The sequence below is a fragment of the Maylandia zebra genome, linkage group LG5, assembly GCF_041146795.1.
Source record: "Maylandia zebra isolate NMK-2024a linkage group LG5, Mzebra_GT3a, whole genome shotgun sequence".
Lineage (NCBI taxonomy): Eukaryota > Metazoa > Chordata > Actinopteri > Cichliformes > Cichlidae > Maylandia > Maylandia zebra.
Window position 1 is genome coordinate 26,257,986 of NC_135171.1, and position 27,628 is coordinate 26,285,613.

General features: G+C 40.2%; 1 protein-coding gene across 3 annotated transcripts in view; it reads left to right on the forward strand.

The window, feature by feature from the left end:
- cacna2d2a (calcium channel, voltage-dependent, alpha 2/delta subunit 2a) overlaps nucleotides 1–27,628 on the forward strand; it is a 178,077-nt gene that overhangs the window by 46,521 nt on the left and 103,928 nt on the right. For all 3 annotated transcript variants that reach the window (XM_004548657.4, XM_012918484.4, XM_076884120.1), the window contains exon 3: nucleotides 8,270–8,386. In XM_004548657.4, the coding sequence (XP_004548714.3) occupies nucleotides 8,270–8,386 (117 nt within the window). The remainder of the gene's footprint in view (nucleotides 1–8,269; nucleotides 8,387–27,628) is intronic.

Below are 27,628 nucleotides of genomic sequence, written 5' to 3' on the forward strand. Positions count from 1 at the left end.
GTAAGCACATCAGTAATTTCTATCCACTGATGCTGTTTCTGTCAAATGGAGTGCAACTAGTGAGTGCTCCAGCGCTGCTCGGTGGAGTCTTTTGTTTACTTTACATCACCAGCTGCTCATATCTCCTACTTCATAGTCAGGTTGTGCTCAAAGGTGTGCTTTTGTCTCCAGTGGTGAAACAAGTTTGCCGTTTCCACCTTTAGCGGGAACAGTTTTCTTGTATATTTTGCATAGCACTGTAGTTGTTTAGAAGTTGAAGGAGCTCCCTTTTTAGATACTAAGTCATCACGGGAGGTGACACGTGTCTCTTGCTCTCAAACAGGCTCCAGACAAGGATGAGGGACCATAAACTACACCAATGATATTGGGATATGACAGTTTTAGATCACGTAAGAATTTATACCAGTATTACTGCAGATGATGTAACATGGCAAAGTGTATTTTATTATGGGCAGTTGACAATGCAGTCAGGTAAGCATCCATTCAGATATAGTGTCATCTGAACCAAAATTCTACTTCCTTAAAAGACTGACTACAGTGACCACGAAAACAATGAGTCAGCCTTACGCAGCTATGCAGCGCTCACCTTTCCATTCGCACTGAAGGATTCTTAGTTTGTTCTTATATTTTCCAAATGTTCACATTATTGTCCCATTTAAATCAGTTTATATAACAATCTGTATTTTTATGCACATTAATCCTGATTGCAGTGGAAGGGAAGGGATTCTCCACATGATATATGTAAATATGCCAAACTGGAGCTCCAGGGGGGACTTTTAGTTTTAGTTTAGCTTTAGTATTTAGTGGTCTAAGTACTGCAAGAGCTACTGTGTAAAAATAGAAATAGATGAAAACATGGACAGGCTTTACTGCAGTATTTGAAGTGGAGAGTGTTGACCAGCATCAGTATTCAGTATTGAATTCAGTATTCTTGATTATATCTGAATAAAGTACTTATTTTGTATTTATTTTATATGAAACTAGACAAAACATATTCAAAAATCCAATTATGTGCATCAAGTACAGTTAAATTCACTACTCATATTGGTAGGCTTAGTTGGATTTCATAGCTATAGTTGGATTATAGATGCACAGCACATCAGTAAGTGAACAGACCTCTAATATTTCTGCTGTTATTTATTTTTACAAGCCCAGAGTGCCTGAAGTGGTTTGCCTCAGCTGAAACACTGCATATGATTTTCAGAAGAGTTGCCAGCGACTGCGTTTGTGTGTTTTTTTCCCTCCGGTAGCTGCCCCATTACCTGAGCGAGTCAAGCTCTAAAGCCCTCAAATATAATTTCACACAGGCTGATGTACTTATGGCCCTTCAGCGATGATGGTCACTCATCTCCAACCTCTAGGTAAAGGGTATTTAAAGCTCCTCAGGCCCTTCATGCCAGCATTACCATGCGCTGTCAGTCTACACCCAATACTCCTCCAGCACAATTCTCATTGGCCGGCCAGAGCTTAGTCTAGCTGACAGCGCTGCTCAATCCTCTCCCGGAGTAAACAGAAACCTCATCTGCTTGTTGAAGGAGATTGTAATGGCCAACCTGTCGGATAGATGAGTACCCTACAGTACTATCGGCCTTTATTTGTTGTGGTTTTTTATGAGTGTATGTACAGCGATGATGGAGATAAGTTTGCCTTTCATCAGGTAAACATAATAAAAAAGTAGAGAGAAACTGATACCAGCAGGGCTTATGTGACAGCAGGGCACGATTAAAAAAAATAGGCATAGGTCACCGGAGAAGGAGACATGATGTGTAGGTGGATACAGTGCAGCGGTGTCATGCTCATTTAAACTGAAAGAGCACTTGCCAGCACAGGTATATTTAACTGACATCTAATCTGTAGCCTTATGTAAATATGGTCTTGAAGGGGCAAATGGATGAAATGATAATTACCATTAACCAGACAAACTTGAATAGCTGGAAAAAACTTATAATTTCAATGTATTTAACATATAATTAATTATTAAAATAGAATTTATTATGCATTTAGACAGCAGCGCTATGGGGAATGTTTAGTGAAGTAGATCAAATTTCACCACAAAGAGAGATCATGGTAATATGCGGTGCAGCACACACTAACCCTGTGAGGTGTTTTTCCTTGGCAAACAGCGGCGTGTATTATGGGCAACAGAATCCAAGTAGTTTGAGATTTTAGTAGGTGTTCTGCTTTTATTTTAGACCTGCATGTACCAACCTAATGTTTGCTGCACAAGCCAATTTTCATATATTTTGGACCAATGACAATAGTTGACTTAATTTCTTAATGGTTAGCCGACTCTGCGCTTTGAGGAGGTAATTAAGGAGTGCATTTTCCGACATGTCTGTTTGATGAGTATAGCAGTATAGCAGCAGACGCTGCACAATTATGCAGTCCATTTGAATGATTTTTAATTCCCTAAATGATGGCAGTTGCATTAGAGCAGTGTCTCTTTCCTGTAAAAATCCTCCCCAAAGCTATATTTTGATAAAGAGGATTCGCAAACGAGGAACGATAAAAACACTGACCTCACTATAAGTCGTGGCGGATAAAGTGATTTGGAATTTGTACATTAAGCATTATGAATTTTTATCGATCTCTCTCTTTGTGTTTTGTTTCAAGGATCAGGATAGAGAAAGTCCTGTTTGTAATGTCCCCGAGACTGCCATGAATCTTCCAGGGTGAGGCGGACCCAGAAAGTACTACCGCACATTAAGGGAATGAATATTGATTTAAAACCAAATTTGACATGGTTTTAAAATTGACTAGAAAAATGCATCACTTAAAAGAGTCAGGGGTTTGTAGTCTGTCAATGGAGCGGAAAAAATTCGCTTTTGTTTTATGGTTTAATAAGATTCCATTAACGGCTTCTTGCACCTTGGAGAAAAAAAAGGTCTGAAGCAGGGGTAATGAGTAATTTATCTGTGTGTGTGAATTCAGAGTGGGACAAAATAATGGTTTGGCGATATTTTCCAAGCTTCCTTTTTCAATATGGTATCAAAATCTGGTGCCCGATGCTGTTATTTCTTAACAAGTTCTTCAAAAAAGATTCCCACGGCAGCTTAACTCACCAGACTCACAAATTCATGACTCTTTCTTGTGGTCCTTATCAAACGAATGAGGGGATCGTCAATATAAGTTAACCAGAGAAGAAGAAAAACTCATAAGGATAAAATGGCAGACAACTTAAACAACTAATTGAATTGACATTTTATTTATGTCACCAAATGAGTTTCCTCCAAATGGTCTCTGGGCTGTGGAGCTCGGTATTCCTCGATATTGAAAGGAGCCAGCGGAGGTGTTTTGAGGATGCCTCCCAAGTGAGGTGTTTCTGGCATGTCCAACCCAGGGCAAACCCTGGACACGCTGGAAAGATTAAGACTCTCTGCTGGCTTGGAAGCTACTCGGTGTCCCTCCGAAGAGCTGGAAGAGGTGACTGGGGAGAAAAGTGATGTCTAAGCATCTCTGCTAATGACTGTTGTCTACATGTTGTAGCTGTTTACTGTCACCAGGGGGCAGTGTCACAAACAACCCATCTGTGGGACACTCTTGCTCGTTCTGTTCTTGGTCCTTGCCGATGTAGAGAAGAGTACGGTAGCTCCAAGAGGTCAAACAGACTGCAGCTGCAAATTATATGAATCATGCGATTACAACACATAATACCTTCATCATGTAATCCCTGACAACACTGATGAACCCTCGTGTTCTGGTTTCTGTCACTTCCACAGCTGGTTCGCCACATTATTATGTTCCCAGAAAGACTTCCGTTTTGTTTTGTGTGCTTTTGCAGGGTTTTTCTGTTTGCTGGTGTTAAGTAGCAGTCCATTTGACCTCTCAGGGCCACCGTAGAAGAGACCGTTATAACAAGCTGAGCTGAAGTAAAACCAGATATTAAAAACATCAAAAACATGTCACCTGCAGCCGTTGTCTGTGCTTCTTATGCTGTATTTTTTTTATTCTTGATGTTTTTTCAGGCTTCACTCTGAAGACTGCTCCTTTCTTTGTTCTGGCTCACCTTTCAACCAATCAGCATTTGACCAATGCACAGTGTCACCCATGTTTGAAGACGCTGTTTGTAGGTCAAATGTGTGGGCTGTTGTGTTTCTGGAGGACTGCACACAAGAATATTTGCATAGGGTGAAAATCCCTCCCTGTTGTCTCTCTGTGGCAAAATACCTTCAAATCAGACACAACCAATAGACCATAAATTTAGCATCACACTGCTGCACCTGTGACAGAGACCCGGATAGGGAGGTTTTTCTCCTCCAGGTTTAGATATGGTGACGCGTTACGTATAGCTATTTTGCAGTATTTTTAGTATCACGAAATTGCTGTATCGTGGTCAAACTTTTATTGTGGGCAATGTATCACAATAATCTTGAACAGTGAGTGACTCTGTGGTGTGCCAAAAGAAGATTTCACCTTCACATTTCACTTTGTGTTGTTTGAAACTAAGCAAGATCCCTGGTGCTTGAGAGGGCGGCCAACTTAAACATCAGGCAATCTCAACAGAGTGCTCGGCTGGCATGGTTTTAGCTTCTCAGGCTTGCATGTTCAGTGGGCCAGTGGAGGGAGACTGCGTCTGGCTGCTTGCCCAGCTTTCAGCTTGACAGAGACGGATCAAATGGATGGCTGTGATTTCCTTTCCTAATTGTCCACAGCAACACATCAATCCAACAGAAATGGATTTTTTTTTTTAATTTCAAGCAAGAAATCGGAAGTTCATCAAGTCTTGAATAAATATGTGTTTGGTTTGTAAACGTTCAGTTTTAACCTTTGAGCAAAAAACATTAGTTTTGTTTATGTGCATAAATTTTTGCATCTGTTATTCCAGATATCAGCAGATACTGGGTGATTAGATTAGATCCAATATTTTAATAAATTTCTCTCAGTTCTAAAGTATACAACCACACAGGGGCAATGCAATAATAGCAGGTTGGACCCCTGGAAAGTCTGTAATAGTCAGCATTTGCGGTTGACTGGTGTACAAAAGATATGCATTAAAAAAAAGTACTACTGTTCATTTAGGAGCACTTTAGTCAAAAGAAAATTGGTATTTCCATTAGAAGCAATTTAGAGGCCTCTGTTCTGGAAGAGCATATCTCTCTGCCCTTCATAACCGGAAGCAGGCAGAGTAGCAGCAGCCAGAGCAGGAACCACTCAGTACAGAGGAGACACGAAGGACAGCCTGTCAGACACAGCATAGAAAAGAGGGGCGGGGCTGTTGGTGGGTTTTGAAGCAGTTTGTAGATGTTCGGTAACTGTGGGCAGCTTAAATAGGACACCCTATTTGAGATTTGTCAAATACAGGGAGTGCAGAATTATTAGGCAAATGAGTATTTTGTCCACATGTCTGTTGTCATGCATGTTGTCTTACTCCAAGCTGTATAGGCTCGAAAGCCTACTACCAATTAAGCATATTAGGTGATGTGCATCTCTGTAATGAGAAGGGGTGTGGTCTAATGACATCAACACCCTATATCAGGTGTGCATAATTATTAGGCAACGTCCTTTCCTTTGGCAAAATGGGTCAAAAGAAGGACTTGACAGGCTCAGAAAAGTCAAAAATAGTGAGATATCTTGCAGAGGGATGCAAAATTGCAAAGCTTCTGAAGCGTGATCATCGAACAATGATCAAAATAGTCAACAGGGTCGCAAGAAGCGTGTGGAAAAACCAAGGCGCAAAATAACTGCCCATGAACTGAGAAAAGTCAAGCGTGCAGCTGCCAAGATGCCACTTGCCACCAGTTTGGCCATATTTCAGAGCTGCAACATCACTGGAGTGCCCAAAAGCACAAGGTGTGCAATACTCAGAGACATGGCCAAGGTAAGAAAGGCTGAAAGACGACCACCACTGAACAAGACACACAAGCTGAAACGTCAAGACTGGGCCAAGAAATATCTCAAGACTGGTTTTTCTAAGGTTTTATGGACTGATGAAATGAGAGTGAGTCTTGATGGGCCAGATGGATGGGCCCGTGGCTGGATTGGTAAAGGGCAGAGAGCTCCAGTCCGACTCAGACGCCAGCAAGGTGGAGGTGGAGTACTGGTTTGGGCTGGTATCATCAAAGATGAGCTTGTGGGGCCTTTTCGGGTTGAGGATGGAGTCAAGCTCAACTCCCAGTCCTACTGCCAGTTTCTGGAAGACACCTTCTTCAAGCAGTGGTACAGGAAGAAGTCTGCATCCTTCAAGAAAAACATGATTTCCATGCAGGACAATGCTCCATCACACGCGTCCAAGTACTCCACAGCGTGGCTGGCAAGAAAGGGTATAAAAGAAGAAAAACTAATGACATGGCCACCTTGTTCACCTGATCTGAACTCCATTGAAAACCTGTGGTCCATCATCAAATGTGAGATTTACAAGGAGGGAAAACAGTCCACCTCTCTGAACAGTGTCTGGGAGGCTGTGGTTGCTGCTGCACGCAATGTTGATGGTGAACAGATCAAAACACTGACAGAATCCATGGATGGCAGGCTTTTGAGTGTCCTTGCAAAGAAAGGTGGCTATATTGGTCGCTGATTTGATTTTGTTTTGTTTTTGAATGTCAGAAATGTATATTTGTGAATGTGGAGATGTTATATTGGTTTCACTGGTAAAAATAAATAATTGAAATGGGTATATATTTGTTTTTTGTTAAGTTGCCTAATAATTATGCACAGTAATAGTCACCTGCACACACAGATATCCCCCTAAAATAGCTAAAACTAAAAACAAACTAAAAACTACTTCCAAAAACATTCAGCTTTGATATTAATGAGCTTTTTTGGGTTCATTGAGAACATGGTTGTTGTTCAATAATAAAATTATTCCTCAAAAATACAACTTGCCTAATAATTCTGCACTCCCTGTAGAAATATAGGAAGGCTTCAGTTCAGTCATCTGCTGATGTGGGCTGACAGATCACTGAGATCAGATGATCTGGTGGGGGTTGCGTTAACCTTGACTTTATGGTCTGCCACCTTTGATTTTAAACCAGTCTGAAGCCTTGCTGAAAAAACAACAGGAAAAAATCAATCTCTAAAAACAAGATGATGAGTATTTAAGAAGCAGCTACTTGAGCCCAATGCTGCACCCTGCTGACTGCTGTTTTTAAGAAGATTTGGAAATTTTCTAATTAATTTTAGACATCTTAGCATCTCCTGAATTAGTTATGACAGCTTGTGTTCATGCTGCGTCAGATCCCCTTTTCTGTATTGTGGAGCTTAACACGCACCTTCATTTTATAATTGATTTGCATGCACGGTGATATGTCCTTATTTATGAAGAGTTTAGTATAAACTAAATTATTACCGATTCTTAGCTTTCAGTATGTGATTGACTGATTGAGGAAGTCAGTAGTACCAGTGAGGCCAGCTAAACACCCTGCAAATGCAGCATTTCAGGCTGACATGACTCTAATTGCTTTAACATATTCAACAACAACAACAACAGGCTTCTTTTTGGGCTTCCTTCAAAAGAACTATACAAAATGGTTTTATGGAGTGAAAATGGGTCTTGTGGTGTCTTAGGGCAGCAGGATAAGTGGTAATCCCTCGGGTGGTGCTCTGTTGTAGTCTACAGATCCTATAGAGAGCTCTGGCTGCTGAGTCAGCCTTCACAATTCTTCCAGGGGAGCAGACTAATCTCTGTAGCACCGTCCCTTTAAGCGGCCCAAGTATGCACAGTTCTACCTCGGTATATTCGTCCTTATCAAACATCCCATTCCCTGGTGGCATCCGAAGCTGATTTTCTATGTGTTTTGCAATGTCCGTCGCTGTTTTAAGTGTTATTGATTGATTGCTAATTGCTGATTTAGTATAAGTACAATTCCCTTTTTCACATAATCTTCTAGTGATCATAAATTATGCATCTAGATTGATTAAAGTTAATCTGTAGCTAACACAATGGATTGAACTGCAGATATTTGGTCAGCAAGTTGTGAATACCTCTGCTTGTCTCAGAGTTAGAGGCCTAAAGGGTTAACACAGTCGAAATACAAGGTGCTCACCCAGTGGTGAGAATCCGCTGGAGTTTGTGTTTATTTAATTTGAGCCTAACTGCCAGATGCAGCTAGCTAAGTGCTTTGCCATTAAGGCTCTGTTCTGTGTTTAATTCTGCTACAGTGCCGAGGCTTACTGGCGTAATGGCAGGTTCCTTACTGCCTGCTCTATAGTAAATGTTTACCATTCTCTGTGCTACATTGTGAATAGGGCAACCTGCTCCTCTGTGATACTCTTAATTAAACAAATGTCTCCAATAACCCGACCTTTGATTCCCCGTGTTTTCTTTTTGCAGATTTATAACGAGAAGAAGAGCCAGTTTGAAATCAAGCGAAACAACCCCAGGGATTTGGTGGAGAGGGTGGCACGGGACATCTCCAAGCTGCTCAACAGCAAGAGAAAAGCCCTGGAGGTAAGAGGATGATGCTCCACATGTATTAAAACACCTGTGCACAAACACATGCTATGCCCCACTGCACACATACATGGTGAGTGTTTTAGATTCTTCTGAAAGGTGAACCTTCTGTGCATACAAATGCATCCGCTGCCGTTATATTTTTCAGTGCCAGCACTCTGAAAGCTCAATTTAATTAATTAAGACTTGCTTGAAGAATCTCCTGCTTTTGTAAATCAGAGTTAGCTGTGATGGATCTAAGGAGTTTTAGGCACGCATTACAATAACGATGTCTTTTTTTGGCTGTGACTACAAATGCTAAATACTTGACAGAAACATTGGTCAATCATCCATAATTGAATAGTTTCCTGCACATTATAAATGATGCATTGTTTTTATGTTGCAGTTAATCTTTCCTCCTACTTACTTCAAAACAACGGATTTTCTTTAAATTTGATGGAAAAAGCTGCATAGTTTTTCTTTACAGTTAAAATACAGTTTGAGCTAATTATATTTTGTCGACAACTGAGGTAACCGTATTCATGCTTTGTTTTTCAAATTAGTTTTGAGGGGTTTTATTTTTCTGTTAAATGTTGAAGGCGTATATTCTGAAATATAGTTTGTATGGTGTGTGAGAAGGTTATCATTTCAATGTCCCGCATTTTAGGATGTAATTATTACCACTGTTATGCTCAGGCAGTGCTGTGATTAGTTAAAAATGTGTTTCACTCTCCCAGTGGGAAACCTCTAACCCAGAGGAGAAGGGGGTGGTTGGGGAATAAACGCCAAGAAGATGAGTGGCAAGTAGGTAAATGAGAAAGTGGAGACGGTTAATTTTTTTAATTTAAATAGACAGAGATAAAGTAAAAGACTGTTTGTAAAATCCACCATTTCAGAATTAGTCCAATCTAATGTCTCCTGTTTAGTATTTTTTTTTGCTGAGCAGAAATATGTTGAAAAATTGTGAAAAACTCGTCACCGCTCGTTCCTGTTTGGTTTAAAGGAGCCAGACTTTCTCGCTCTTAATTAAATGCAATAGAACTATTGAGCAATAGTTCCTCAGGTTCCCTGAAGGTCATTCAAAGGTTTTCTTTGCACATTGGCTGCTTTTTCACTCACTTTCTGTTCAGTCCCTGTACATGACTATTTTCTGAGGAAGGGTTTTAGTTTGATAGGGCCACTTAACACTGGCCTGTGAATCATAAAACACACATGAACCCAATAACAGACATCTTAGCAAATTGTATCTGAAGGTACTTTGTTACCCTGTTGCAATAAAAAAAAAGCCAAACATTAACATAGTTTGACAGACATAAAATAATCTTATTACATCAAGCAGATGATTATTAAAGAGGTATTAATCTAAAATGATGAATCAATATTTGAACATTTTTATTCAAATTGTCATCAGTATGTAAAGAGGTCAGGATAGAGTTACAATAGACAGTGACAATGATCCAGACACACTGTCAGTGCAGTAAAAAGATAGCTGTGTAGAAAAGCACACAGTGGAACGCTATCAGTCATGGATTGGCCTTCCCAGAGCTGAGACCTCAACATTATTGAAGCAGTATGGGATCATCTTGACAGAGAACAGAACAAAAAAAGCTAAAAACCAAAGAAGAGCTTTAAATGTCCTTCAGAAAAGCCCGGAGAGCAATCCCTGAAGACCACTTAAAGCAATTACAAGAAAGCTGCCTAAAAGAGTTCAGGCTGTGTTGAAAAGTAGTCGGAGCTAAATGTTGACTTTGAGGCTCATCACACGTAGAGTGGTGCAAACACTGTTTTTGCTTTATATGTTGCATTTCTAGTTATACTTGCACGTTTCAATAAATTGCTGCACCTTATTTCCATTTTCCCAGCAAAATATAAAGAAACAAGTGTTGGCTCAAGAATTTTGCACTTTACTGTAGTTCTCCAAACCTTGCCTTAGATGGAGCACACTGTGTGTGGGTATGTGCAAGATATACTTTGACTTTAGTCCATATGGCACATCATTTAAAGATGGAGGTGACCGAGGGACTGTCTGCTTTCCTTCCCTCTGTCTCTGCCCAAATACGGTCACTCAAGGCCAAAGCAGTGATATTTATGAAGTCCTCTGAAGGAGCAGAAGTGTATATCTTTTAAGAGCATGAGGTCTTGTGGGAAGTGAGGCACATTCATGCTAAGGAGCAAAAGTTTCTCAAAGGCACGGTTAATTCTGCAGCTTGGATCCTTAAAGCGAAGAAAACGTAACTATAGGTCTCCTGTGGTCATGTCCAGGATTGAATTTGGAACGGCAAAAACCCTCTTCATCTTTTTTTTTTTTTGGACTATACCCCCCACCTTAACCCCTTCCACCTTCCTCAACACACACACACATGCACGCACATGTACGGACACACACACTGAAGCCCCACACCCCCGCCCTAACTTCCACAGGCCACGCTTTCACCTCACATCCTGTCTGGGAGATTCAGACTCAGGAGGGAGGAAATGAGGTGAAAAAAGAGAAGGTCTGGAATGAGAATGTCTCCCTGAGGCGTGGAAAAATCAAGAAAATGATGTTCAGAAATTCATAGATTTGAAAATGAGCAGCCAGCGAGAGGGAAGGAAAGAGGGAGCAGGAGGGGTAGGAAGGGAGAGAAAGAGTGTGCAAAAAAAAAAAAAAATAATCGGAAGAAGAAAGCAGGTGGACGGGAAAAAAAGGGAGTCGGATGATTAAAGGGAAAGAAGAAATGGAGTGATTATGGCATCATAAAACATAAATGTTAACACAAAGTATGCAACAAGCTAATATGTTTCATTTAGGCAGGTTATGATTTCTTCATTATTATTATTTTAGCTAAAACTGAAAATTCAAGACTGTAGGGCAAATAAATTCATGTGGACTTATTATTCATACAGGGAGGAAAGTGAAAGCCATGTCTTAATGCAGTCTGTAGATAAGAAGGTCTCAAACTCCGCTCAGCGCGCCGTTGACAGCGTTTTATATTCCAGCCTGTTTCTACCCCCTGTAATGGTTATTTAGTTCCAAATATTCCCTGCCACACATTTAAAAAATGAGGAAATGTGTGCGTGTGTGCGCGCACGTGTGTGTTTGTGTGCACGAAGAAATTATTCTCCTGCAACCTATTTAAATAATGCTTCGGGTGCTTCGTTGTAATTCATGTTTATATTACTAATGAGAAAATGCACATTGACTCTAAACACTGGTTACTGATATATAAGGGAGAGCGAAGCCTTTCTCACTGCTCAGCATTGACTTGATTCGGCCTAAATTCCTAAATTAGCAGCACATTTATTCATTTAAGTGCTCCGGTTGTATAGTTGTAAAGGTGTGAAGCAAAATAAATCAGTCTACTGAGTTTTTATTTGTTTTGTTTTCTAATTCTTACTTTCTTTACCTGCGAGAGCTCACACTCGTACAGGTATATTTGGGTAACATGGTGATGCAGTGTTTAGCACTGTCATTTCACAGAAAGACGGTTCCTGGTTCGAATCTCCTGCTCAGCTGACGCTTTTCCTGTCTATACGTTCTCCCTATGCGTGTGTGGGTTTCCTCCCACAGGCCATTGACACATGCCTGTAAGGTTAATTGGCAATCAGGCGTTTGAAGTGTATAAAATAAAGCGTTGGATGAATATATGCTTGAAATTTATGGCAGATGGAATGTTTTTGGTCTTCAGGTTTTTAACTTTAATGTCTAGTAGCGTGATGTATGCCTGCGTTCATACAGCTACTGTCAAAATAGGTATTTAAATATGTATTATTTAAAGTGCACTGTACTCAGTCTACCCCATTCTAAAAATGGAAGCGATATAAGCTGACTTACTTTTTTGTCAAAAGCCTCTCCGTGTTTATTCTTTTCCTTCCCTTGTCTTAATCTCCTCCTTTGAATGTATCTGTCTGCTCTCCCTCTCTTGCCTCTGGCTTCAGCCATCTCCTCAAACAATGATCTGATTCTACGGTCTGTGCCAAAATTAAAATGTGGCAAAAACCTTCAGCTAGCTGAAAGGCTCGCATGTTGCCGGTGGACATTTTTATATAAAGCTGTCTTTTTTTTGTGTGCACGAGGTACGTTGAAATTTGATACAAGAGTTTTCTCTCTCTGATGGTTTTTTTTTTTTTAATTTCAGTGACTTTTTGACTTGAACCTGACATCTAGACAGTTACTTTTTATTTGAGGGGTACAAGTATTTGTGTTTGGACTTTTTCCTGTTTTATGTGAGCTCCAACTTTTTGCTTAATGCGCATTCGAAGATATAAAAGATGTCCTTGTTCACTTGTACTCATATGAAACTAATGTATGTTAGAAGACTTTGGAAACACTTTATTTTATGCGCTGGTAATTTCTGAGTACTAGCCGCATAATTTCCAAGAATTTACTTTTCATTACAGAGAAAATCAAAACAGTTTTCACTTGACAGACTTCCATTTAGCTATTTCCAATTAGTGACATAACCTGTAGCGTCATCTAGTCTATATGCCGAGCACAAACTGTGAAAAGTTTTCTGTGGGTAAGCATGCAGTTTACTTACTCAACATGCTGTATATGGTAGATGAATTCTCCGATAATAAGCTGATGATACAAGCACATTTACTTAATGTTGTATTTGTAGAATAAAGTAAGGCAAATGACACCTTAATAGAAAAGCATAAACTTTATTTATAAGGTGCTTTAAAACAACAAGTATACGAAATAAAAATACCCCCAAAATAAAGTGTGTTAGGCTGTTTTGTCTCCATGCTCCACGCTCCAGCTTCAATACCTTTACAATAATTCTCCAAGTCTCTGGATTTCTACAGGAGTGAAACACCAAAAATTTAGTGACCACAAGATCCACGGCAGTCAGTGAAACCGTAATCTCAGGCGAGACCACTCCCTTTTAGGATACAAATGCTTCATCAAGGGACAAAGGTCATCAATTCTTAGCAACCTTGCATTGATTCTTGATAAGTGATCAAGTGGGCCAGAAGTGTGCCAACTAAATAACCCTATCAGTATAACAGTGGCGCTGGATTCTCTCACCGTGACGGTCAACAGTTCAAGCCTGTAGTGTTGTTTCAGTAAATACACACGTGCACCAACCCACTTGTTAAGAATATGTTGAAGGATGACTCATTTGACATATCACTATTTTCCACATTTCTGTAGAACAGTGCCTTTTTATTTGCACCAGTGAACTCTCAAATGTGCACTCGTCTTTGTAATGAGGGGTGTATGCACTGCGAGCCTCCTTTAATATTCCTCTTGGTGTAATTTTTGACGAACTCTTCTTATTGGCCGTCTGATCACGTCCCGCTCTGACATTCTCATTCACCTGAGGAAGAGTCGATCTTCCGTTATTCTAATTCACGAGTATCGCACGCATCGAATGTGAAATGTGGACCACGATTTACACTAATTCTCCACTAGCCGTGTTCATAGATTATAAATGGAGATTTCAATTAAGTCGGGAGTACGATTGACACGCTGGCCAGCCGAGCACTCTTTGAGGTTGAAGCTTCAGCCATCAGAACCCAAATAATGAAACTCTTCTGCAATGTGACATAGATTTTTTTACCCTTTCAATCTTGATATAAAATCAGTATCATATGGGCCTCTTTTGCATTTTATTCATACCCCACCCAGTACATGATCCAAAGTTAACTCTTTGTACCAGGGAGAGCATCCGTGTAAATGAATCTGGATTCATTTATTCGTTTATTTATTTATTTTTATTATGGTTTTTCCTTTAATTTGTCAGATCTTGTCATATTCATTTTATTTCCCTGAATCAGACACATTTGGATCATATTCAAACTAGTATTTATAATTAGTATCATCTAAAAATGCAAATAAGATGAGCTACAGGTTGGAGTAACTGTGTAACTGTTTAAACTTTCACTTTGGCTTGATTATCTGAGATCACATTTACTGAAATGTTGCAGTAGCATCTGAACTCCCCAGTGTGTGCATGTGCACGTCTGTCTGCTTAATATCTTCATTGTGTCTGCCTATATGTTTGTGCATGTGTTATCTGAGCAACAGGCTCACGCCTGACTGATACTGCAAGTGTCAGTCTGACAGGCCTTTTAACCCAGAGCAGCCAAAGAGAACACAGCCCTTCATGTAATCTGTCATGTGTATAAAGCCAAACAGGTGTGATAGACCTCCCAGACTGATGCTAGCTCTCATACCTTCCATTGCCCCTCGCTGTGATGCGCCATATCATTGCCACAGAGTCCTGAGATCAGTGGGGCCGTTTAGAACCAGCTGAAACGGGAAAATATCCTGTATGCTGTCAAAGACAGGCAGAGTCGAGCTGTCAGTCAGGCTTCTGCTGGGACTTTTTAGTCTCTGTAAGGGAAGACAAGGCCACGAGCCACAGGCAGAGATCATTCTACATTCCCATCAGCTGTTGCTCAGCAAAACTACCATTGTCAAAGCTCTTGAGTTATGATTTCACAGAGGAGACTGGTGAAATAGAAAAGGGACTAAGGTTGGTCTAATCCAATTACACAGATCTCAAAACTATTCCAATACCTCTTATAGGCTGAAGGATGAGTGCCTCTGGCCTGCTGGCTGTTTGATAGAAACACACCCAACACTTTGCTGGGATAGTTTTGGGGTTGGGATAGTCAGAAAATGAAAGCATGGAAATGATGTAGAAAGCAAAGGGACAGTGTAAAGATTAAGTTTAAAAAACAAACTAAAAGTGGAAGCAGACTTAGGCAGCAAGTGCAGAGATATAATTCAAGTAAAAAAAAAGACAAAAACAATAATAATTTGTGGCTCACTTCACTGCTCTGGAAAACAAATATGTGTGAAGTGGCCACTTCTGACGGCAGCTCTCTCTCCACGTTGCTCACACCTTCTGAAGGAAAGACCTGTCCTCTCCACTCCAGCGTCACTAAAAGCAGTAGAGAGCTTGTCAGTGCCATCACCACCACCTGTTCACTCACTTGGCTGGCACCGCCCCTTGAGCTCACTGCGCCACACCTCCCCTGCAGCTGAGCCACACCTCCGCCACAATATGATTTAGTCTGAAGTTGACAGCAGATGTGCAACAAGCATCTTTTTGACCAAAGTTAAACTGATGTGTGATGCCGTTCCACCTGGCACGTTCACACCTGACGTATAGCTTTTCGAGGAGCTCTGCTGATGTCTTGCTAAAAGATCATCTACAGCATTCACAGCATATAAACTTTTTTCCTGTTTGATAGCGTCTGTGTCAGTAATACAGTTCAGTGTGTTATCACATGTTGTATAGACTGACTTAATCCTACCTGTCACACTGGGGGAAGCAGTGGTTGGAGACCTAAAAATTATTGTGACCATGTGCAATGAACTTGTGATCTTGTTGCCTTTGAAATTGTTGCTTAGAAGACGAGAAAATGGTCTCAGCTGCCATCTTCAAAGCAACTTTGGTCTGCCAAGATGGTAATAAAATGTTGGCGCAATGAGACAGAGTCAGTCTGCTGTTAGTTTGGACTAAATTGGATCATGCAATTTGTGATAAACTGGTGAAAATCACAAAACTGTTGTCTTTCATACACACAGAAATTCATATTAACTACATACATTTAGAGTCCAGAGAAGCTCACACATTTATGACAGAACTTTAGAAAGTTTTCCACAAATAGTCACACGATAACAGCAGGACAAAATGTGTCAGACTGAGTCACCTACTGCAAAGAGATACAGTTTCAGCCATTATGCAGATGTACTGTTTATAAGGTTGTTGATACCTGCAGTCAGCTGAGACTCAAGAAGCCACTTAGATGAGTGATGAAACGATCCTCCCACTGAAAACGCTACACCTATACGTCCAGATGAAAAGAATCAGCTCTTTGTGATTTCCTTACCTGGATGATTGAGCGTGCATTGACTTAGATGTTTTGCGACTTTGCGGTCATGCTGATAGTGATTGTGAAAGATTGCAGGAGAGCTCAGATTGGACACTGTGCAGGGAAAACAAAAGAGTTCTTGACAGAATTAATCAATCGGACTGCATGGCCCTCCGTCTCTTTACTAACCATGGAAACCAAGACGACACAGGGATGGGGAGGGATCATCCGCTCCGAGTCATCTGTCATCATATTGCATCCATAAATAATTCACTAAGACAATGACTCTCATGCATGGCTCTCACTGACAACATGCATGCTGAAAGTAGTGTCAGCGTGCACGTGTTGACACAGGTGTGACCATTTGGACCTGCTCAGAGTTAAAATGAAGTATACTGACATTTTTACAGTGCTTAAAAATTACATCTGAAATACCCACTGGTATTTCTGCCAAAGAGACCGCGAATTACCGCTCACACTGAACAGTCATCAAACTGCAAAAAGGCAGCAGCAAGTTGTTGGTCAGCAGCTTTCTTCTTCTGTGACCACCACAAAGCTGTATCCGCTATATGAGGAGACAAAACCAACTGGCAGCTCAAAAATATTTATCAAAGGATGTCAAGCCTTTATGAAGATTGGAGACTGACAGCATGTTTTTTTGAAGTAACATATTTACCCAGAGCTTTGTTTTTATTTCTCTCTGTATACTGGCATATGTAGTATTCACTGGCCACTTAGTTAGGTATGCCTTGCTAATACCAGATTGGACTTTTGCTTTCAGAACTGCCTTAATTTTTCATAGCACAGATTCAGCAAGGGGCTCCTTTGTGAGTGCGCATGCGCCATTAGCGTGCTGCCTGCTGTAACCCCTAATTTCCCTCGGGATGAATAAAGTATTCTGATTCTGATTCTGATTCTGATTCTGAAAACTTGGAGATCCATTTTGACATGATGAAATCACTCAGTTAATACAGATGTGAATCTCTTGTTTCACCCCATCCCAAAGGTGCTCTTTGGACTGAGATTTGGTGACTGTGTAGGTCATTTAAGCGCAGCGAACTCATTGTCATGTTCTATAAACCAGTTTGAGATGATTTGACCTTTTGTGACATGGTGCGATATCCTGCTAGAAGCAGTGATCAATAAATGGGTACACAGTTGTCTTGAAGGGAAAGACATGGTCACATGTAGGCTGTGGGTTTCTAATCTTCTGTCCAATTTTGGTGAGTCTGCGCGGTGTAGCATCAGTTTGCTGTTCTTAGCTGACAGGAGTGTGAGCTGGCATGGTTTTCTGCTCCTTTAAGGTTAAATGTGTAGTCCTTATTTGACTTTGTGGTGTCACATTCAAAATCATTTAAATCAACTTTCTTCTCCGTTCTGATGCTCTGTTTGAGCTTCTGTACATGCCTAAATAGATTGAGCTGCTGCCATGTGATTGGCTGATTAGATATTTGTGTTAACGAGCAATTGAACAAATGTACCTAATGAAGTGGCCAGCGAGTGTATAATTAAAAGGCTTATTAGTTAACTGTGGGCCAAAAGAACAACAAAGAAAAATCAACAGTTTCATTGCTGTTACTGATGGTTGTACTCCGGATGTTAGCACAGTAACATCAGGAGTACAACCACCTCCTTAGAGTTTGTGGTTGATGACTTGGATCATCATCCCAGCGAGATCTCAAATGCTTCAGTGAGTGGCTTTAATTGAACAGGCATCCGGCACAAATAACCAATTTATAACAGCTAAATTTAGCCCTCGGTCTTTTAAAGGCTCACCAGTCCTAAAAATCAGAATCCTGCTGAAGCTGCTGTGACTAGCAAGCGCTGTCACTTGGATCTGGATTGGCCCTCAGTGGTAGAGGGTACTAGAGCTCAAGGATTAGTAAGTGTCTGGTTACTGATTGCAGTACGACTGCCGGTGATTCTTTTCAGTTACCTAGACTATTCTGTGCTACGTTGTGTTGTACGTCGCCCACTGTGGCTGTAATTGTACTGTATACATCCTTTAGAAGAGAGATTTTTTTTTAAAAAAAGTATCGCCATAGTTTCTAGATCACTTGAAAGACTTGATTTCGAAAGTTTCTGCCATTCCAACTAGCGGCAGTATGGCACCAGCTGTTCTGACTGCAATGAATTACACCACTGGCAGAAAGTGATTATGTCCCTCCTGTTTGCATGATGCAATAACAAATGAAGGAGTTGTCTCCCACTTTGAGGGGGGAGGCAGATTTCCCTGCAGCCTTGTTTCCCTTACTCTCCATTCTGGGATGGGATTTAAGTGATTTTATTTATAAATTAATTTTATTTTTGTACGTCTGCTGTGATTATTATCTGAAGTCATCTTCTTATGTAGATACATAGCATTGTTTATTGTATATCCATATTGATATATGCATTTTTGGTATTGTGATTTGTTTATTTTACTTAAATGCCTAATCAAATACTTATGGACAATATTGTCTGACAGTCTTATTTTTATAGCTTATATTTTATATCCTTTAACTCATCTATCGTAATCTACTCTAAGTAGTTAACCTGAAGCCCTGGCCTCATCACAGTATTAAAACTTGATCCACATACTTATTATTAACCTCCTTGACGCACAGCATGCCACTCAGTAATAGCAAGCACCCCTCAGTATGGCTTGTGTTCATTTAGGGGGCTTAATGAATTACAAGGGCTTCATAATGACTGTGTCTGAGCAGTGCTGTGGGGAGGTCAGATGGTTAGAATAACTAATGAACCCAATCACCAGTCAGAACTTTAACATGCATGAAACATTTGGTATATGCTGTTGGAGGAGGCGTACAGATACATACTGCAACCCTAGCCCACCCACTACCACCACCGCAAGCACTGCAAGAAAGTGAAGAAACTAAATTAAAGAGGAGACTCTAACAAAGTAATTTGGTTTTCCATTTCCTGTAGGCCTTTGGAGAGGCAGTTATAACTCTCAGGTCCCATTAGAGAAGAACAGGGGAAGTAGGGCGAGCTCTACTTGGGTTAAAATAGAAAAGTTTCAGTGCGCAGTGATTGGCAAATCAAATTTCTGTAGTTGTAAAAGAATGCTTATTAATGAATAAGTAGCACATTTAACAGGCTCTCAATGAGTCCCTTGAAAAAGATATTTCGCCAGATGTTTTGGGTTTTCTTAGTTTAAATGTAGAATAAGTCCATTTAAAGTCCAATCATTACTGCATAAGATGTGTATTTTTGTATGTGGCTGTATTTATCCAGCATTGTCTCACTAAGTCACAGTAACATATTCACATATTTTTCTGAATGATGTGAAAGCTGCTCAGCTGTCAAGCTGAAAAGGAACTTTCATAGGTTTGATTATCAGGTCAAAGTAAAAGATTTGACCTGATAATGGTGCTATAGCACGCTTAAGTTTAATTCAGTTCAATTACGTTTTATTCTATAACAGGTGTCTGAAGGTACTTTATATTGTAAGGTTACAATAAAACAAAGAAAACATAGAAAACCCCAACAATCATGAGCAAACTTAAAGGTGGCACAAAAACATTGATTTCATTTTTTCTGCCCCAAATTTCTGCCTATTTTTAATCAATATTCACATAATATTATGTGGATATTTAGCTCAAAACTATGAGTGTTATCCACATGTTAGAGCTACTGAGGATCACATCAGAATTCATTCTCATGGCACTGTAAATATCTGACAGTCTCTGCGATAATTAGAGTTCGGTGTGGACCAAAATCTAAGGACTAGAAGCACTAAATGGTCTACTTTCTAAGGGACCCACAGTAATTGTGCATATGTACTCAGAGATAGACACACTCTAACACATGGATGTGCACATACACACATGCACGCAAAATCACACATTCCCTCTCATAATCTCATCCCCAATCCCCTGGCCCCTGTCATTCAGATCTATGAACTTCCATTAGCAACCATCTGTTACAACCTGCAGCAAAGCTATTACACTTCAAACACGCACTCTCTCGCTCGCTCTCTTTTACTCGCACACACGCAAGCCTGTGAATGGACACACTTGCTTCGCTCGACGTATGGCGGACCAACTTCGTCTAAGCCTTGAGAGAATTTGCCGTTTCCTGTTTAACCTTCAAAGCAGAAGTCACCCGTGCGCTCGCAAACACCTGCGATAGCGTCACTCCGCCGCTGCCCACTACAGATGCGTCAGAAGGTCAACAACCCTCATGGTCTCACACACGCACACTGATGCACACAAACGGGAAGGCGGGCTTAACGACACACACACGCACCCGCAGGAACACTGGAGGTCATGGCATTGTGTTGTAAAAACAGATTGTCGTATCTCTAGATTATTCTATCCATAGTATTGGGTCGTTCTGTCATTCCCACTGATAAAGGTCACAACATCGCACCCACTGTTCCTTGGCAGCATTTCACATTAGACAAAATGTCAGAACCTGATCTGCTTCATGGCAGCATGCTGCCTCCAGCACTTTTCTTCACATCTCCAATGCACACATTTATTTTAGGTCTGAATGTACAATTTTCAGCTCCATTTGAATGTTCTGCTTTTTTTTTTTCTTCTAAACAAATCTCAGTGTACAGCAGAAGATTTATATTTTTTGCTGTGTTCCTGCCTGAATCAAAATCATTCATTTGAGTGACAATATGGGTTCCAGGCAGGAAGTCGAGGGGTGGGGGTTGGGGCGGGGGGGTTTGATTCAGCATCTAATTATCCAACTTCTTCTCGAAAGGGGGGGAAAAATGCTTTCTGTGTTTAAGCAACTTGTTCACGTAGCAGTGGCATCTGCTTCACTCCTTCATTTCCCCGTCAGCGAGAGACAAATGAATAGAAATGACTGCTTTGTGCTTTTATGCAGCCAAGCTGCATAAAACATATATTTCCAGCCTCCCATGTGCAAATTTGTATCTGCAGAGAGGGAAAAGAAAAGGACAGACACACTCGAATCAGGAATTGCTGTGCTAAAATGCCGATTTTTTTTCTTTCTTATTGCAAGGTAGTACTCTTGTCTGTTCGTTGTTTTCTTTCCTAGAGGGCACAATTGAAAAAGATCATTTTTATGAAAGGGGCCTTTGAAAAGCACCTCAGCAATCAAACCGAAAACATATGTAATACCACTTTGGGGATGAAAAAAATGAAATAAGCACTGTGCAAAATAGTGCCTGCTACAAATAGAAAATTGCATTTTGACAGACAAAAATGCACAGTGTGACCATCTGCTTTTCTTGGCGAGACCCTGCTGTAGAGTGACAAAATGATTTGTTAAAATAAAATATATCATTATTGTTTGCCATCCTAAGCAGATCGAAATCCACTCTGCTTTTAGTCCTCCAGCCCTCTCTTGTGGCAGATCCCTTCACCTCTGCAACCTCCTCATCACCCCACTGATTCTCTGCCAGCATTATCAACCGAGAGACATTAAAGCAATGTGCTTCCTATGGAGGAAAGTTACAGTGCAAATCACAAATATTAGGTTTTTACAATAATTACATATTCATTCACTACTGTTTTCTTTTTTTGCCTGAGTGGCTCTTTGCACTTTGTTGCAGTGAAAGTGAACATTACTGGACGTATTTACAATGTTTGGCAAAGACAAGGTCTTTGCTTTTAAGCAGACGTTGAATGGAAGGCTGGATGTTGCTTGTGTGTTGTAAGTAGCTATTGATGGGGAGGTAAATAATCCCTGTCTCCGAATGCTAGCCTGATATCCATAGCCTGTCTCTGACCCTGGGAAGCTGTGCCTTAATTCCAGTGTGATGGAGTGTCGGGTTCTGCTTGAGCGAGCCCCTTCTTTTATTCCTTGTGGAATGGACAAGGCAAATAATGGGCTTGTGTCCTGACAAGGAGTTCTTAGTTCCTGACAGACCATTGATCGCGAGAACAAGGGCTGTTTTCACAGTATGGTGTGCTTACATAACCAGATACATGCACAGACACACTCACCCACACGCGCACGCACACATACAACAACTCCAGGTTTATGTTAATCTTAGCTAATACAGACAGACAAGTCAATTTTCTCTTTACTAAGGCTTTTGAAAGTATCAACCTCACAACAGAGGATGTCAGACGGTATAGAAAGGAACCAGATGCTGAGAGAAATCTGTGCATGAAATCAGAGAATACATTAATGTGACATAGAGAGAATAAACCACTTTTTACCTGCATTTGATTGGGCATTCAGTCACAATCACAATTCAATAAAGCTAATTTGATATTTTAAAACAAAGATGCGTTTTCTTCCTAGGATGTAGTGATTACATTTGTGTAATTTTATCTGTTCTTTTTAAAGCAATACATTTTGTCTCTGTCAATGCAAATGTCATTGAATTTTATTCAGTTTTGTTCAAAATGATACAGCACATTGTCTGTCTGAGACCTCTGGCTATAACATGCACTTAGTTAGATATCGTTTTTGTTTGAGAAGGATGCTACTAGAAGATTATAACCTGGTTACTTAAGTGCATGTTACACACCAATGATGATAAATATCGCTGCATATATGTGTGTAATCTAATTGGCAGACAGTTTACTTTTTTTTGCATCCAACAACACAGATGATGTAGAGGTTTCACAAAGTACTGATGTTTTATCAGTTAAGCAATAATAGCTTTTTTGAGGAGCCAAAATGATCCATTTAGGTGTTTCATTTTAAACAAAAATCACACAACAAAAATTTAAAAAAGGTCCAAATAAAACACAATTGTTACCCGTCTCACATGATTAACACAAGTCTGTTTCAAGGGCTGAATAGCAGCACTGTTTCTCCCACCTTTTGTCTCCCACTTCTTTTTGGAGTCTTATTGAACATGTCATCTGTTCCAGGGTATGTAAATTTTTAACACTGTTAATGAACAAGGTGCATATAGGTCAGTCTTTCTGAAGCCAGAACTTTGTGATGGCTTTTTTTTTTTTTTGCTACCTGCCAGCAGGACCTTTAGAAGGTATTTATCCATAGAGTTTAATCCACGTGGGATGTGTTCAAGCTAAAAAGAAGGATATTTATACCTACAAATAAATACTGATACATCTTTCCAAAAATGTTGAATGGAAGTCCAGAAAATGTGTCCACAATCTGCTGTGTTTTCTCCACGTTCTCTCCAACACACTAGATGAGTTCCAGTTAATTTGGGTTTGTGATTGGGAGTAACAAAAAAAAACATATTAATTTTTTTTCTAGAAAATCCCTCCAGGTCCAGGAATTAGATGATTATTGCGTCGTCCAAGCTGTTTGCCACACATCCGTGAATATCACAATGCCTAAATTCTTTCTCCCATTATTGTTTCAGTTGCTCTGTATTGTCCTTGTTCAGTAAAGCAATACTATGATACAGTTTATTTAATACTTATGTTGTTTTGACAAAGCTGTATGCATCAATAATTAGCTGTGTGATATGTGACAGTTCTTTTTTGTTCATATCTATAAAAAGGCTGTTTTGCTAACTCCTCTGATGCAAAGTATTAAAATCACATAGCTCCCAACCTTTAACCATCTTCCATATGGAGGTAATACCAAAATATATTCATTGCACAAACCTACTGTCTTGCATTGCTGGTTGTAGGCTCGCTGTCTGAGCGGTTTGTGGTTCTTGTTTTCTTGAAGGTGTAAGCATTTACACAGGTCTCCAACAGTAAGGAAAGTTTAATGGGTACGATCTACCTTTTGCTGAGCCTTAGCACTCAATCTGCAATGATCCAAGAGATCAACGTCACGGCTCCACTACAGTTCTTGCAGAACCGCTCAGTTTTACCTGCAAACTTCTGTCTTTTTGTAATTCCTCTGCTTAACACTGAATGGGCTTAGACAATTAGAAGTGATCTTCAGAGAAGCCTTTTGCTGGTGCACCCACCAAAGCTATTGTATGATTCTCTGGTGAAAGACTGCGGGAAAATGAAAAGTCTGACTCTAAAGACAAAAAGGGATGAGTTTGAAAGGCTGTGAGGGGTCGTGCAGCTCCTATTCCACACAGGAGGAATGTCATTCGTTTCTTTCTGCCTTGGCTGTTGTTGACTGTTTAAAAATTCTCATCATGGTTATTGTGCACGATCCCCACCACTTGTCCCCACTGAGTAAGGACACTCATGCAGAGAGGCCAAGGGAATCAGAGGTCGACTTGCCTTTATTTTGCTCTTCCATCAGAGCAAGCAGTTAATCTTTGGTTGGCCCCAGCTTATCTGGGTGCCTGCCACCCTAGCCCTGCCCAGGGAGAAAGGCATCATACGCCTCAGCCCTCTCTCCTCCTCCTCCGCCTTCCCCTCAGCTCAGTTCTCCTTGGCTGACTGGAGGAGGTGGCTGCAGATTGAATTATTCTCTCCGTTCCATTTCTCCCAAGTATGCATTCATTTGCAGTGCGCTGTCACTTCTCTTCTGTTGTGTTTGTTTCTTAAGTGGAAGCCATTCAGAGTCTGTCTCAGCTTGTTGCATCATCTCATATCAGTTGTGGCACTGGTCTGCAATAGTGGTTAGACAAAAAAAAAAAAAAGAGCGAATCAGTGCTGTTATTGGTGTTAAAGCACATTTGCGGAAGCAAATGCCCAGAGCTTCCCTTCTGTTTTACACATGCTCTTTTTATGCGTGTGCGAATTGGTAGTGGTAGCGAAGAGGTCACACGCTGGGACCGCTTCGACTTTCAAAGTCTTCGACATAACGTTTGCCAAATGCACCTGTTTAGGGGTTCAAGCTTTGGTTTGGGTTAAGAAAAATGTATATTAACTTTTTAAATTAGATTTAACATTTATTTTCAATGCTAGTTTGCTGATATGTAAAAAAGAGAATTGTGGCAGAACCTTAAATTGTGTGTTTCTACCTGTTCAAGAGGAATTAGACAGTTAAATAATAACTCATTTAAAATAACTGTTTTTGTCATGTTAAATATTTGATTTATTTTGGACGCATTACCACGAAATTGCATTTTTACTGTGTATTACTAAATGTTTGGAAAAACTCTTTGTTAGATTTTTCAATTAGTTTGTTCTGCATTTAGTGGTGATTGAAAATTTTAGAAATGATTTAGAAATTTTGGTGACCGTTAAATGACGTGTGCACATTAAGCGTAACATGTGGAATAACCACAAATGGAGAACATGAGATTGCATTTACGGGGAAATGATAAAATGAACTTACTACAAGGAAAAATTAAAATAATTAAAATGATAACATAATAAAAATATCAACACATTGAGAATTCCTGTATGTGTGTAGATGTTTGTGCAAAGTTTCACCGAGACTGGCCGGCCTGATTGCGCTAATCTAGGAAGAATTATACAGCAACAGTTCTCAACAGTTATTCATGGCACTTTATATTGAAAACTAACATTTTACCGAGCCCTTATGGTTCAGTGATGCACTAATAGCCAGCACTTGGTGAAGGTGGGGAGGACATCATTTGGAGGGTGAGAAGAAAGAGAAGACAGTGAAGAAAAGTGCACTTTCTCAAATATTTATCAGTCTGTTGTTTTGGGAGTTTAGTAAGTTGGAAAAGTTTAAAGACACTTAAAGTTATATTAGTCCTGTATGTACTTTCGAGTCTTTAGGATGAGTTTTGAATTCATGCTGTCAAACTCTGGTTCACCGGCCCCTCTTTTGCAGCCCGTTGCCCTTTGTCCTCCTCCTTTTCCTCATTCGTGTTTTCTGCCCCACTGTCTTGAGCTTTGACAGCCTGTCATAACTCTGTCAGCCTGTTATAGCCTGTCTTAACATAATGACCTAACACTTTTCATGATTGGCAGGTGTTTTTCCTTACAGGCCAATGAAGTAGGGGCTGAAAGATGTGGTTTGATGCTCAGTTACCTTGTTTTTTTCCCCTGACTGACAGGTGCCTCCTCAAACTACACAGAGAAATGGCCCAGTGGTGTGTTTATTGACCATTTAATTTGTCCTGTGTTTGAAAAGCTATGTGGTCGCTGTCAGCTGTAGCTTTGGCTCATTCGAAGAAGTGACCAGAGGGATGGGACAGTTTTCCTCCACTGGATGAGTGACAGAGGAAAGGCGCAGAAATTGAAGAAGAAGGGAAAGGAAGATAGGAGTGTGCCTGGAGGCAGTCGAGGAGAGAGGAGGTGCTGGAGGAAGCTCGGGGGGTTGGGGAGTTATACTTTTGAGAGACAGTTGAGGAGAATCGCAAATATTGACCTTGGAAAACCACCTCTGTGATAATAATTATCTCACACTGTCTCTTCTTGTTCACTTCTCTTCTCTACACTTGCCTGTTTTACCAGCCTGCTCCCTTTCTTTTTTTGCTCTCACTTTTTTGTGTTTGTCCTTTGCTCCTGTAATCTTAGCGACCTCAGATAAAAGCAACCCAGCTTCTTTTCTTCTTTTTGATACACATTAATCCCTATCATTGATCACAAACTTACAAGCTCAGGTTCAGCTTATCACAGTAAGCCTCAAACATTTGACCCCCTCTCCCCCTGCTAAGATTTATAATACTGAGCACGATACAGTGCATTAAACACTGCATTAAGTTTTGATTTTCCAAAGTGTTCTTTGCAAAATAAAACAAATGTCATGCAATTACTATGAGCCTGAATATCAGGCCTTCCAAAATAATGGTACCTTCATTGTGAGCACCATCTTCTGCAAGTAGCAGAAACTTCAAAGGCAAGTCTGTCCCCTTGACCTGCATCGTAAAAACATGTCTACAGCCTCAAACAAACACATTTTATGTCTCTATATAGCTAATTTACTTTGAAGAAGGTGCAACTTTTGTATAACTCAACTATTTCTTTGTATTAAGCTTTAGGGCTATGCGTTGTTAAGAAATTCAATGTGTCAAACTGGACCGTTCGGGTAGGGTTATGGTCTCTCTGTCTTCTAGAACATAATAATATGATAAATAATACAATATGCTATAATAATACAATATGAATAATTGTTTTTGTTAATTAAATTATATTATTATGTATATATTAGCACTAATGAGCAGAACTGCACCACTCGAACGGCCGGGGACCAGAATCAGCCGATTTCTTGCATTCCCAGCCCCGATGGGTGACCAGCCAATCCTTGTGTAAGTCAGATTATGATCTGATTCATTTCGTGCAACACACACAGACTAAAATGTCATTAACCTTCAATCTCCTCACTATGAGTGAAGACACAAAGTCAGCCGGCACGGAAACATTCGTAACATCAGACCTAATCAGAATAGCCCATCTGCAGCTGAAAATTGGCGTTTCAAAAACGCCTATAAAGGCGAAGTAGCTAAAGCTAAAAGAAAGAAAGGAGTCAATGTCCTGTTATCTGGTAAAGTTATAAACATATATACTCCATTGGAAATGGTGTAACTGACATTTGTTTTGTCATATAAAACCTGTTGGACCTGCTTTTGTTTGGTAAATATGTCAGGTAACGGTGGGCGTACTGCAACTCGTTTGTAGAGCATTTTATTTCCAGTTGAAAATAAGAAAGAGAAGATCCTGTAACTTACTGAAGTTTGGGAGAAAGTGTTCAATAATTTCTTTT